Genomic DNA, 12,106 nt, shown 5'->3' with positions numbered 1-12,106 from the left:
ACAGATTTATAGTGACAACTGTCAGCGTGTGTCAGACAAACACTGAAGGTGTGATTCATTGATATAATAGCAAAGGGTGGAGGGGAGGAGGCGGGGAGGGGAGGGGAGGCGGTCGGAGCTGCGCATCTGTGCTGGAGAGAGGAGAGGGAGAAGGAGAGAGACGAACAGGACAAGATGAGGATCGCGGCTGCAGCAATGGACGAATCGACAATGGGATGGGAAACGGCAGACGACAGGACACCACCGAGGAAGAGCGAAGAGGCATGAGAGAGAAGGATCAGGAGACGTGCTGCATCGCCCCAACATGGAGGCGTAGCGACAGTAGCATGCATTAAAGGAGATCATACCATTGTAGCTAGCAGCAGCATCATCCGTCCTTCCAGCCTGAGCGGAGGAGAGGAGGAGACAGCAGGAGAGATGGGCTCCCAGGTTGTGCAGACCCTGCGTCAGGGAGTGTGGGCATCTGTGACCGGGGGCTGGTACCACGACCCGGACCAGAATAAATTCAACAACTCCTGCCACCTCTATCTGTGGATATTCCTCCTGATGTTGCCCCTGTCTCTCCATCTGGTGAGTCTATTATGGGGGAACATGACGTTCAAGGCCTCTCAGGGGGTGTGAGATGTTCACGGTGCCATAGCGTTTTTTTTCATGCGCGTTTTTATCCTGAATTATCCAACATCCCTCATTGTCTGGATGCTGATATGGGGAAATACTATAGGCTAAAAAACAGCACTGTCGCAGTATTTTCCTCTGCATGCAGGGAACGCATGGCTGCTCCTGGATGATGTGAGAGTCAGGAGGCACAACTGATATTTACATCGTATACATAGGATGGTGTGGAAGAAAAATAGAGTTGCTGTTATGGGTCAAACAGCTTAACCTTAGCTGTGTAGTATGATGGCAAAACAGCCATGTGCAGCACTAAGGGTGATGATCTGATTGCAGCTTGTCTGTTATTGTTTGTGACAATGATATACAATAACATTACGGAACAATGTCAACCAGTTAACCTTTATTCTCCATATCATAAAACAGATGATGTGTTTGCTCTCAATATCCCTGTTTTCCTATGTGTCAACAGAATAACCCATGGGCTAATTATAGGGACTGTGGGCTACTCCAAATTGGATACCCATTTATGAGAGTTAGTGAGGCAAAGTAACTTACTCTGGTGTGAGAGTGACACATTTAGGAGTGTTGCCACCATTACAATGTTGACACTGACACTTTTCAAAGTCTGTTAGAAAACACCCACTGCTTCCCGTGCATAAACAACGCTTTCTGAGAGAGGTGTTTCGAATTTCAAGTTTACAAGCAATTGTATCTGAAGGTCGCATGCAGCACTCAGCAAGTATTAATACCAAGTTGAATAACAAAGGAATGTATGCACAAAAGACACATCTGTAACGGAAGATAAAAGTGTCTATTTTAAACACAGCAAGCATCTCTGTAGATCAGTATGACACATGTATGAGCATGATGCAGATACTGGGTCTTTAATCTTTCTGTTTTTTCCCCATGGGCCATTCCTCCCTTGGGGATCAATAACCTTCATTAATCCACCAGTTAATCAAATTAGATCTTCTTTTTCACCGAGCATGTAATTCACTCCGGGAACTGTGATAAGCTTTACCTTTTGCAGAAATCCACCAATAAGAAGAGAAGTGATGTTCAAACATTGTTTTAGTGGACATATGATGAAGCTCCTGTCTCCTTACCTCTCCACAGGCCCTGCCCCCTACCACCATGGCTTTGAGCATCTACTGCAGCTCCATCACCGTCTTCTTCATCCTCATCAAGGTGGCCAACTATCGGCTGCACCTGATGTTCGACGAGGGCGAGGGGGTGGTCCGCAGCAGCCGCTCTGATCTCAACAAGGCTCCGGAGAAGAAGAGTAATGCCTCGGACTCCTGCCTGCCCACCAGCATCAGGTAAAGCCTCACACTTATAATGCTGAAACTACTGTCCAGTCAGAGGGATCCTTTTTTTATCGAGCTGAAATATTCTTTCACACTATTATAGACATCTGACTTTACCTCATATTGGAGGCTTTTGAGAAAGATATACAGCAACATAAGTTCAATGTTTTCCCTTTGTATCTCGAGCTGCTCCCCTGCCAAGTTAGTCATTACCATATCTAGGCCAGAGGGCTAAATCCATAATGATACTACTTAATAATTTAACATAAAATTGTACATTTGGGTCTGAGACCTCTTTTTAGACTAATTGCACTCATACTGACTGAGTGTGTTACAATTGTTGACATACTTTTTTAATTTAATCAGTCTCCTCTTTCTATGTTTGTATTCATATTCCCTTTCTTTGAGCTCATATTGGCTTTGTGAGCAAGTGTTTTAGAGACTCTAAAACACTATAACTCATTCCACTTCAGTTCAAAGGCTCAGTACAGCTTTGGTGAATGAGGTAATGAGGAGAGGTCAGGGATCTTCTCTCCGCTCTGACACACTTGATCTACACAAATGTATCACTTCCTGTCCCTCTGCGACTATATTTCTTTTATATTTCTAAGCCTGTGGAGAGATGATACAGCAATAGCAGAGGCACATATTTGTACTGCTTTCTCATCCTAATAAATCACTGGATTTAAGTATTTAAAACATCAGAGGTTGGTAATGAAGGTCAGATGATTTAATTTGAAAGTGTTTATGTATTGACTTCCACAAACTCCCCAACTTTGAATCCTCCGCCTCATCATTTTCTCCGCCCGTCTCTTGTCTTTGTCTCATAGGAAGAGCAGTACAGCCCCCGACAGTGTTGCCATGACGATGTTGGCTCGGAAACGTACCAGTCCGGTGATCCAGGTGACAGTGAAACAGACTGAAACGGACCCAGGACTAATAGGGGTGGTGAGTGAAGGTTAAAACTAAGATAGACACCTGAGAAAATAATCACGCTGTATAGAAAACACTGTGTTGACCTACATTATGTCTGAATGTTAATCAGGTGTTTTTTAATCCTCCTCCATACAGGACTGTTCGAAGTCAGACGAGGGGAAGACTGCAGAAGGTGATGTTGATTATTCTCTCCAAAGGAAATATCTGAATAAATGAGTGGGATACAAGACAAGCCACTGTGGAAGAGCTGAGACAGCTGTGGCTTCTTAAAGGGATATACTATAGTTTTGGAAGTAGGGTTGTATGAGGTATTCAGTGTAACACAAACAACAAATGGCAGTCTTCATGCCCCCAGTTTAGAGAAAAAGACAGAAGTAACGTCTTCGAGGCTAAGCAATGAATCGCTGTGGACGCTATTATTGAGTGTTTTTAGGTATACAGCTATTGCCAGACTTAATATCAGTTTAAGAGTTCACCATATTTGAGGAAGTTTTATCTATCCATGCTATTTTCAAAGCCACCAGACCTGAAAGAAAACAGTACTCAGATGTTGTTGGTTTATCACTAACTTAATCTTCTTGGTTTTTCTGTGTTATTGTTTGTCTTTGGTGAAAAAGAATCTTGAAAACACCATGATAATCCTGGCATCAAGGCAAATATGTTTGGGCTACTGATGGCGCGTTTCCACTGCAGCGGGTAGCTCGCTTTAAGCGTGCCGAGCCGTGCGGCACCTTTTTTCTGGCCCGACTAAATCGTGGTTCTAGGGCCAGGAACAACCAGGCTGAGTCGGGCTGAGTATGCTAAACTAGAGAGAGAATCGCTGGCAAGGGGGCTACAACTACAACAAGATGAACATATTTGACCGTGATTTAATTGTAATACACGTTTCAAAATGATGCCGAAGTAACAACATACTGATACCGGTTAGTAAAAACCATGAATTAATGCTTTGACAAGTCTGCAGACAGACGGCAGGCGAAAACCCCTTTTAAAATGCGTGTTTTCTAAATGTAGCTTGGATAAGCTAACGTTATATATGCTCTGACCGTCCACATTCGCAACAACGGCATATACAGACATACATAAACCAGCGACTGTATTCGCCATGATACAGGAAGTCTGTGGTTTGTACTTGTTTAACTTTTGTCTAGTTTCTGAACAGATATGAGGAGCTGTATGTCATTTGGGGTAACATGTGTTCTGTGTAGTGTCAAGTCAGTTAATCTATGCTGGAACACATCATTAGTGTGAATATGCTCGGCAAAGTGCAGAACTAATAGTCAGACAACAAGATTAGCTGCCTGCTTCCTGTAAATGACCTAATGCACTGGTGATGATGAGTCAGAAAAAAAGTCAGTTTATTGATAAAAAGGATGCAAACTCTGGAGTAAAGAGCGTCAGACGACAACTGCACTCAAGTGTATCCGTTTTTAAAAGCAGGAGGAACGGTCCCCTTTGGCACTTGCAATTTTTCTAGGATGTGATTGGCAAATACTGCTGTAGACAATAGGGATGTTTTTTGGGTTGTCACTCCAGAGAATACAAAATGTCCATTTCAAGTATTGTAGAATTGTGTTGTATATTGTATTATTATTACATCTTAAATCAAATTAATTTGAATTTTCATTTCGTTTTGTTCCAGGACAGGGTGATTGTGCAGCAGAGGAGAGGCCTGTGCAGGGAATCCTGAACCCGAGCCCTTCTCCAGATGACCTCTCCAGCCCCAATCCAGACCAGGCCGCTCCCCTGCTGCAGGCCCAGCAGAGGACCCCGTCCCGGGCTGAGAGGGAAGAGATGCGGCCTAGATCTGGCAGCGGGACAGGGAAAATGGACGCAGAAATAATTGAAACTGAGGAAGAGGGGATAGACATTCAGGGCTCTATGTTCGGGATTGACAGAGAGCAATTAGAGAAAGACTCTGAGCAGGACAGAAAAGACGTCAGCGAGGATAAAGAGACTGCAGACAGGGAAACAGCTGATGAAGGTCTGCCGCCCTCCAAGGGAAGTGGAGATGAGAGCGAGGAGGAGAGTGAGGGGCAAATAGAGCCCCCAGATGCAAACAACAACTCACTTGAAATTGAGGGTAACCCATCTACCCAGGACCGTCAGGAGGATTTAATCTACATCCAAGAAGCTCATGCACAGGTAGGCCTCGAAGAAGTAAGTTGTTATACAGTTTGGAGGGTAAAGAAGCGATTAAACTATCATTGCATTGTTTTTATTTTGAACCCGAGTACAAATCCATCTGTCCTTGTTGTTGTCTCTAAGGCTATGCCAGTAGAGGAGACTTACTGTTCTGATGAGATTGAAGTGGTTCTGGTAGACAACTCCGCCCCCGGGTCTGCATCGGTTCGGCTGGTCGATAGTGACACAGTCAAGATCATCATCACCATGAGCTGCGACCCTCAGACTGCTGCTCTGCTGGAGGAGAGTGTCAAGCAGAGCCTTTTAGAGAATGCACAGGTAAACATAATTTCAGACCAACGTCAATGTCTTATTCTAATGTTTTCAGCTTATTTTTCATGACTAACATTCATCTAAATGATAACCTGGTTTACGTCTAGGTGTTGTTACATTTGTATAATACAGTGTGCGTGACATTTGTGTCCTCCCAGGCTCAGAAGGATGCAGGAGAGTGTCACATCAAGATCCCCGTCATCACCTTCGACTCCCCTGAGAAGGAGAAGCTGGCGGTGGAAGATGAAGGACAGGGAGAGGACGAAGAAGCAGCTGGCTCAGAGGCCGACTCCACCCTGAAACAGCAGCCAACAGCCAGCCAAAGTGAAGAGTTTCACCTGTGTAGAGAAACATCCACCTCTGAGTTCACCACACTGGAGGGTCCGGATCCAGAACTGGAACACCTCGGTGTGCAGATCACTGATGACAGCACACAGAGCCCGCTGCTGACCAATGATAACAGCTCGTCAGGTATCGACGTCCACTCCCACCACGACGACACAGATCCTCTGGACCCTAATGTGGATTCATATGGTTTCCTGCGTTTGCCGCCAGCTTTGGGTCGTTACGGGCCCGGAGGAAGAGCTCACATCCGTGGCCTGAGCATGGACAGCGGGAAAGATGCTGTGCTGCTTTCAGACCGCTCACATAACACAGTATGTTTGATGTTTGTCTCTGTTTCTATTTCTAGTTATCTCCATCCATCTGTTCATTCATACAGTTCAAATCTGTGTCTCCCTATCAGAACACCATGACCAGTTCAAAGTCAGATCTGGAAGCGAAGGAGGGTCAGATTCCCAACGAATCCAACTTCTTGGAGTTTGTTTCCCTGTTGGGGTCGCTCAGTATCAGAGCGGGAGGGGCCAGCTCACAGGAAGGGGAGAGGCTTGAACCTAAAGAGGAAGCAGAACCTGCAGAGGAATGGGAATCTCAGAAAGAAGGTTTGTTCTTTTACCTTTCATCATCTACATGTTATTCAGTGTTAATGCATCATTTTATTCAGTTGTACGCAAACATCATTTCAGTAACGTTTTATGAGCTGCAGTTCTTACTGTTTCTCTTTGTGCATGGTCCCATCAGCTATATAAGGTTACATCTTTATACTAATACTATCCTTATAAAGATATGTTATAACAATGCATTGATTCTAACTATTTCTTCTAGTTCAAATGACTGTGGTGTTTTTAGCTAATACTGTATGATGTCACTCAGTTGCGCAGTTATTTTTTTCACTTTGGTCAAATTATATAAATTAAGAAGCACACATTTTCGTAAGCAAGTGGTACTGCTCAGTAACAACTTATAGCGGCATAAAATACCATGCAATCATAAGTATTTGGTTAATTTCATATACATCAATAGGCAAATTAGCTAAAAAGCAAGACCCATGCTAGGAAACCAAAGCAGATTTGTGTTGGAATAAAGGAAAACGTGTAGAAAACAGAAAACGTAAACAAATACATTTAAGCTTTTCCCAATTGAAGATCAGCTCTGTTATTTCAAACCAAAAACATTTCCATTTTTCTTTGCTTGCAGAGAATCTGAGTGCGACTTCCAGACAAGAGAAGACGATATCAGAGAGCAACACGGAAAACAAGCCAGAACGACCCAAACCACCCACCAGTCTGCCTACCGACACACTGTGGGCCATACCACCCACACAGATCCCAATAGTCTCCCCTGACAGGTGCACATGCCTGCACACCCACACACTTCAATGAAAATATGCACAGTGCTGAAATCAGTCATCCATCCAGCATCTCCAGTTATAGTGAATGAAAGTGGTGAATGACATTACGAGTATCTTAGACAATAAGCAGAGTTGTGCAACCCTATTTATTGACCTTTCCAAAGCGTTTGACACCGTCGATCATCACATCTTAAAGCAGAGGCTAGCCAGTATAGGCATATCCAGCCATGCAGTGGGGTGGTTTGTAAACTACCTCTCTGAAAGGTCCCAATGTGTTCGCTTTGATGGGCTGTCTTCTGAGTGGTTGAACATTGCTAATGGTGTACCCCAAGGTTCTGTTTTAGGTCCACTTTTATTCTCTATATCAACAGTTTAGGTGAAAATGTCGATGAAGCTACTTTACATTTTTATGCAGATGATACTGTGATGTATTGTGCAGGTCCCTCCATTAAGGAGTCTGTTGTTAAATTGCAGACTGTTTTTAACATTATTCAGACTCAGCTCTCTGAACTAAAGCTTCTTTTAAATGTTGAAAAAACTAAGGTAATGCTCTTTTCAAAAGCTAAAAAGACACCAGAGCCTGTTTTGGATATTGTAACTGCGCAAGGAATAATACTTGAAGTGGTTACCTGTTATAAATACCTTGGTATCTGGCTTGATGATTGTCTCACTTTTAAACTTCAGGTCAATAACCTACTTAAAAAGCTGAGGGTTAGACTAGGTTTCTTCTTCAGAAACAAGTCCTGTTTCTCTTTTGGAGCCAGGAAAAGGCTAGTCACTGTGACCTTTTTACCTGTGCTGGACTATGGGGATCTGGTCTATATGAATGCACCTGCCCATTGCCTGAACAAGTTAGATGCCGCCTATCACAGCGCACTGAGATTTGTCACAAATTGTAAAGCACTTACACATCACTGTGTACACCGTATACCAAGGCAGGTTTGCCATCCCTTACTGTACGGAGGCTCAGTCATTGGTACACGTTTATTTATAAAGCCGTGTTGGTAAACTCCCGTATTACATCTGTTCACTGATAACACAGAGAGTTGCAAGCAGCTATTGTCTGAGGTCACATGATGTAGTCTTGTTAGATGTGCCAAGAGCAAGGACTGTCTTAGGTAAGACAGCTTTTATGTGCGCAGCGCCACTTGCTTGGAACAGTCTACAGCTAAAATTGAAACTGAGCAATTTTATTCCTCTGAATGTTTTTAAAGCAAGTCTAAGTGAAATGCTCTTTGAAACTGGGTATTTGTAAATGTTGATAAGTATGTAAATGTAGCTTGTAAATATGTTGTATGATATCCTCTATTGTTTTATGTTGTTTTATGTTTTATGTGGAACCTAATTGCTGCAGGTCTCCCTTGAAAAGGAGATCTATGATCTCAATGGGACCAATCTGGATAAATAAAGGTTTGAAATGAAATGAATAGTGTTTCTCCTGTGTGCAGTCCTCAGACGGACAGAGAGAAGGATCCGGACTACGACTCGCTGCCTTCCCAAACCTCTCAGTCAGAAAGCTCCATGCTGCAGGTCATCTGCAGACCAGAGGCCACCAACAAAGAAGATGCCTACACCTTCCATACTGTACACAGTAAGCAGCCATCAAAAAGAAAATCAACAGTTAAAATGTTATGTAATGTTGTGTGTGCGCTGGAAACAAAGTGAGATGAGTCACATGCAGCAGTTCCCTGATCAGTTTGAGCAGTCTATTTGAGCTGGCTCCTTTGACTGTTTGCTGGGGCGGTCTGACAGATTTTTGATATTTCAAACAAATTCACAGTATTAGTGACAGCAGCTGAAGGATTCACTTTTAAAACAGCTTAAAACGATGTAATAAATGATCAAATATTCAGTTATTCTTTGGATGTTTGTCTGCTTTGCTAAAAATAAAATTGAAAAAAAATGGAACATAATTGTTTAGCTCCTCATCACCCGCTTGTTCGTTATCTCCCATTCATTATTCACTGAAACGTGTTCGATGTGTGTTTGTCCCACCAGGAGACCGTCCTCGTAAGCTGTACGCAGAGAGAGCTCTCAACCTGCCCCTCGGAGCAGAGCTCATCACTGGCAACATGTGGTACTGCTGACACATATGTCTTACTCCTCTTCATTATTTCTTCCTTAAAACTTACTTTTTCTATCAATTTCATCCATCCCCTTTTTCCTGTTCTGTGTGCTTTTCTTGACTTCCTCTTACCTTTGCATCTCATTCTGAACTACCATCACTGCCTAAGTAGAGAAGTCACCCTCTTCTTTGTGTGTCTCCAGTGACCTGCTGTCAACCTCGTCTAACTCTGAGGGTCAGGACGGGCTGGCGGGGGGCCACGCTGACTGCCCTTTCCAGAGACGCATCATCCCGGCACACCGGCTCCGGCCCCGGAGGACGCACCCTGAGATATTCCAGGTGTCCATCGGCTTTCACATTTTCTTTCTTTTCCTGCATACCATATATGATCTCAAAAACCTGAGTTACTTCGACTAAAGAAAGGATTTGTTTATTTAATGAAAAACGCATGGAAGTATGTGTTACGGGTCTTTTAAATCCTATGGGTTTTGACCAGTAGTAGTCTGTATAATTGCTGTGGAGCGTTTTTGTAAATGCACGAGGGTGACTTGATACCCAGCTCTCCGGGTTGTTTAAGCCAGTGGTTCTCAACTGGTGGGTCGCGACCCAAAAGTGGGTCGCGGACCCGTTTCGAGTGAATGAAAGAACAAAAAAATATAAGGGATATATGCACTTTATTTCACTTTAATTAATATTGTATGCGGCAAAGCGTATATATTACTGCAGGATTTTTTGTTGAATAGATTTGAGTGGTTCAAAATTTCGGGTCGCGATCTATTGACTAAGGAAAAAGTGGGTCCCGAGGCCTGACCAGTTGAGAACCACTGGTTTAAGCTATTGCACTACTCAATAGTTGGGGGTGGCAACGTGTCAAGAATTGTAGCAATGTGTCAACAAAGGGAGTGCACAAGGAAGCTGTTAGCAAGCAAACACGCATACAAACAATGTGGGTTTCAGATTCTTACTATCGTGTATTCTCACTGATAAACTGCACAAAAGGAAATAAACTGCTGATGTTTGGAACAGTGGCCATATGAACACATCTAAATCAGTTTACATCAGTGCTGCATACAGACCAGCAGGGGGACACACGCTGCCAGGATCAGTTGTTTAAGATGAAACTACACAGACTCTCGGCTGAATCATTAATGCATCACTTAGTGTGTGTTTTGCACATTGTGAAAAATATGTTGTTATGTCTTCTTATGATGATCCCGACTATGTTTTGAAGTATCCTACATGGAAAATCATGTTGCATATGAATTCATGTAGGTATTAATTATTTGTGTTTGTGTGTCAGGAAGAGGACTCTTTGGATGAGTCGTCAGAGACCTCCACTCAGGAGAAACCCACCAGAAAGATTTATTACAAACTCAAACTGTTTCCTGGGAAGTGGATCAACATTTTATATGACAGACTCACCCTGCTTGCCCTTTTGGACAGGTAATCCACACAAACTCTTTTTACCATTGTACCTACTTGTATTGAAGTATATAAATCCAATATCATACATGTTATTCAGTTCGCAAATGTACACTATACAAATAATATTTATATTAGACATTGGTATGTCAGTTTATTTTATATGTTCTCTGTCAAACTTGGAAAGAAATTCAAAAAATTCGGATTTTCCAGTTGATTTGACCCATACGGTATAAAGCCAGTCACCAGATGTGTGGTTGGTCCATTTTGTCATAATTCAGTGTCATATATGTTACATGTAATCATCAGTTGAGCATTAACTCAATCCATTAATATATGTCTATCATCAATACTCTTCAGGAATGATGCTCTTCGTTAGGTATGCCTTTGTTTGTGCTGTTTTTGTATAGAAACCAGGAATTTCTTGAAAATCTAGTGGCAATCTTCATGGCCTTCATGGTGTCCTTCCTGGGTTTTGTGCTCCTCAATCACGGCTGCTTCAAAGACTTCTGGGTCTTCCAGTTCTGTCTGGTCATCGCCAGCTGCCAGTATTCATTACTGAAGGTAAAAAGCACCGAACAATAGCTTTGTGTAGTTAACCTGAATCATAACTGTTCGACTGAAGTGTGTGATAGTTTTGCGACGGTTAAAGTTTTAAAAGGTTTTATTTTATTTCAAACATTTCATTCCTAAAACTATCTTCGTTAAGGAATCATTCATGTGTGAGCTTAGAATGTTTGCTACCTAATGTAGATTACATGAAAACTGATCTCATGCATTGCCAGTTCCTTTTTGCTTCCTCTCAGACGTGACAAAACTGTTTTCATGTTAATTTGACAAATACTAATTTAACATTGGCCTCTGTGGTTTTGTTTTCCAGAGCGTTCAACCGGATGCAGCTTCACCGACACATGTGAGTTTAATGTTACCTTGTCTTTGACTTCTTGAGGAAATATTACATTGTAAAGATAAAACTAATTCATTCAAATAAATATTTAGCCCTGCATTATAATTACCAGTATTTAGGGCTGGGATGGGCAACTTTGATGGTGGTGGGGGCCACATCGTTGATGTACTGGCCACCAGGGGGCCGCAGATTCACTTGGAACACACACGCACACAAAAATTCCATGTGTTGTATGTAATTATTAACAAATATACTAAGTCTGACATCTTCATTGACATTTTACAATCAAAGGGAACATCCTCTAATAAGCTCACTAAACAAATATCAGTTCACAGAAATGTTATTTCATTTTTACAAGTGGCATGTTTGTATTGAACAGGTTATTAAACAGTGGAATAAAACTATTTTAAACTATTGGAAAGCACGGAAAATGTGTGTGTATTGAGATTAACCATTAAGATGACGTAAACATGAAGTCATGAACACTAACCCAGACAATAGTTGTCTAACTTGAACCTAAAACACTTGTAGCCAGTCTCTGCATTCCCCTTATTCCACAATAATGGGAATGTCAACACAGACACCCGTCAGCCCGCACTCTGCTGTTCCTCAGCGCCGCTCCCCCTCCCTCCCGCTGAAATTATGAATGAAAAGCGTAGTAATCATAGATAACACGGCAGGGTCCGCGACAGTTTGTTTTCATCTGA

At 42.5% G+C, this 12,106-nt stretch overlaps 1 protein-coding gene across 2 annotated transcripts in view; it reads left to right on the top strand.

Moving 5' to 3' along the window:
* Positions 1 to 141: 141 nt before the first annotated feature.
* The window catches only part of pcnx2 (pecanex 2), a 29,365-nt gene continuing 17,400 nt past the window's right edge, over positions 142 to 12,106 (top strand). The window contains exons 1-15 of one of the 2 annotated variants that reach the window (XM_034099996.1): positions 142 to 570; positions 1,732 to 1,934; positions 2,753 to 2,870; positions 2,994 to 3,030; positions 4,501 to 5,003; positions 5,127 to 5,321; positions 5,474 to 5,971; positions 6,061 to 6,256; positions 6,852 to 7,002; positions 8,454 to 8,596; positions 9,004 to 9,082; positions 9,274 to 9,409; positions 10,371 to 10,513; positions 10,903 to 11,056; positions 11,373 to 11,405. In XM_034099996.1, coding sequence (XP_033955887.1) covers positions 418 to 570; positions 1,732 to 1,934; positions 2,753 to 2,870; positions 2,994 to 3,030; positions 4,501 to 5,003; positions 5,127 to 5,321; positions 5,474 to 5,971; positions 6,061 to 6,256; positions 6,852 to 7,002; positions 8,454 to 8,596; positions 9,004 to 9,082; positions 9,274 to 9,409; positions 10,371 to 10,513; positions 10,903 to 11,056; positions 11,373 to 11,405 — 2,742 coding nt within the window. In that variant the 5' untranslated portion in view covers positions 142 to 417. Of the gene's footprint in view, positions 571 to 1,731; positions 1,935 to 2,752; positions 2,871 to 2,993; positions 3,031 to 4,500; positions 5,019 to 5,126; positions 5,322 to 5,473; positions 5,972 to 6,060; positions 6,257 to 6,851; positions 7,003 to 8,453; positions 8,597 to 9,003; positions 9,083 to 9,273; positions 9,410 to 10,370; positions 10,514 to 10,902; positions 11,057 to 11,372; positions 11,406 to 12,106 lie in introns of both variants that reach the window. The other variant, XM_034099994.1, reaches the window with a different exon arrangement.

This window comes from Pseudochaenichthys georgianus, chromosome 15, assembly GCF_902827115.2.
Source record: "Pseudochaenichthys georgianus chromosome 15, fPseGeo1.2, whole genome shotgun sequence".
NCBI lineage: Eukaryota > Metazoa > Chordata > Actinopteri > Perciformes > Channichthyidae > Pseudochaenichthys > Pseudochaenichthys georgianus.
Note: the sequence above shows the minus strand (reverse complement) of the source record. Positions and strands in the feature narration are given on the sequence as shown.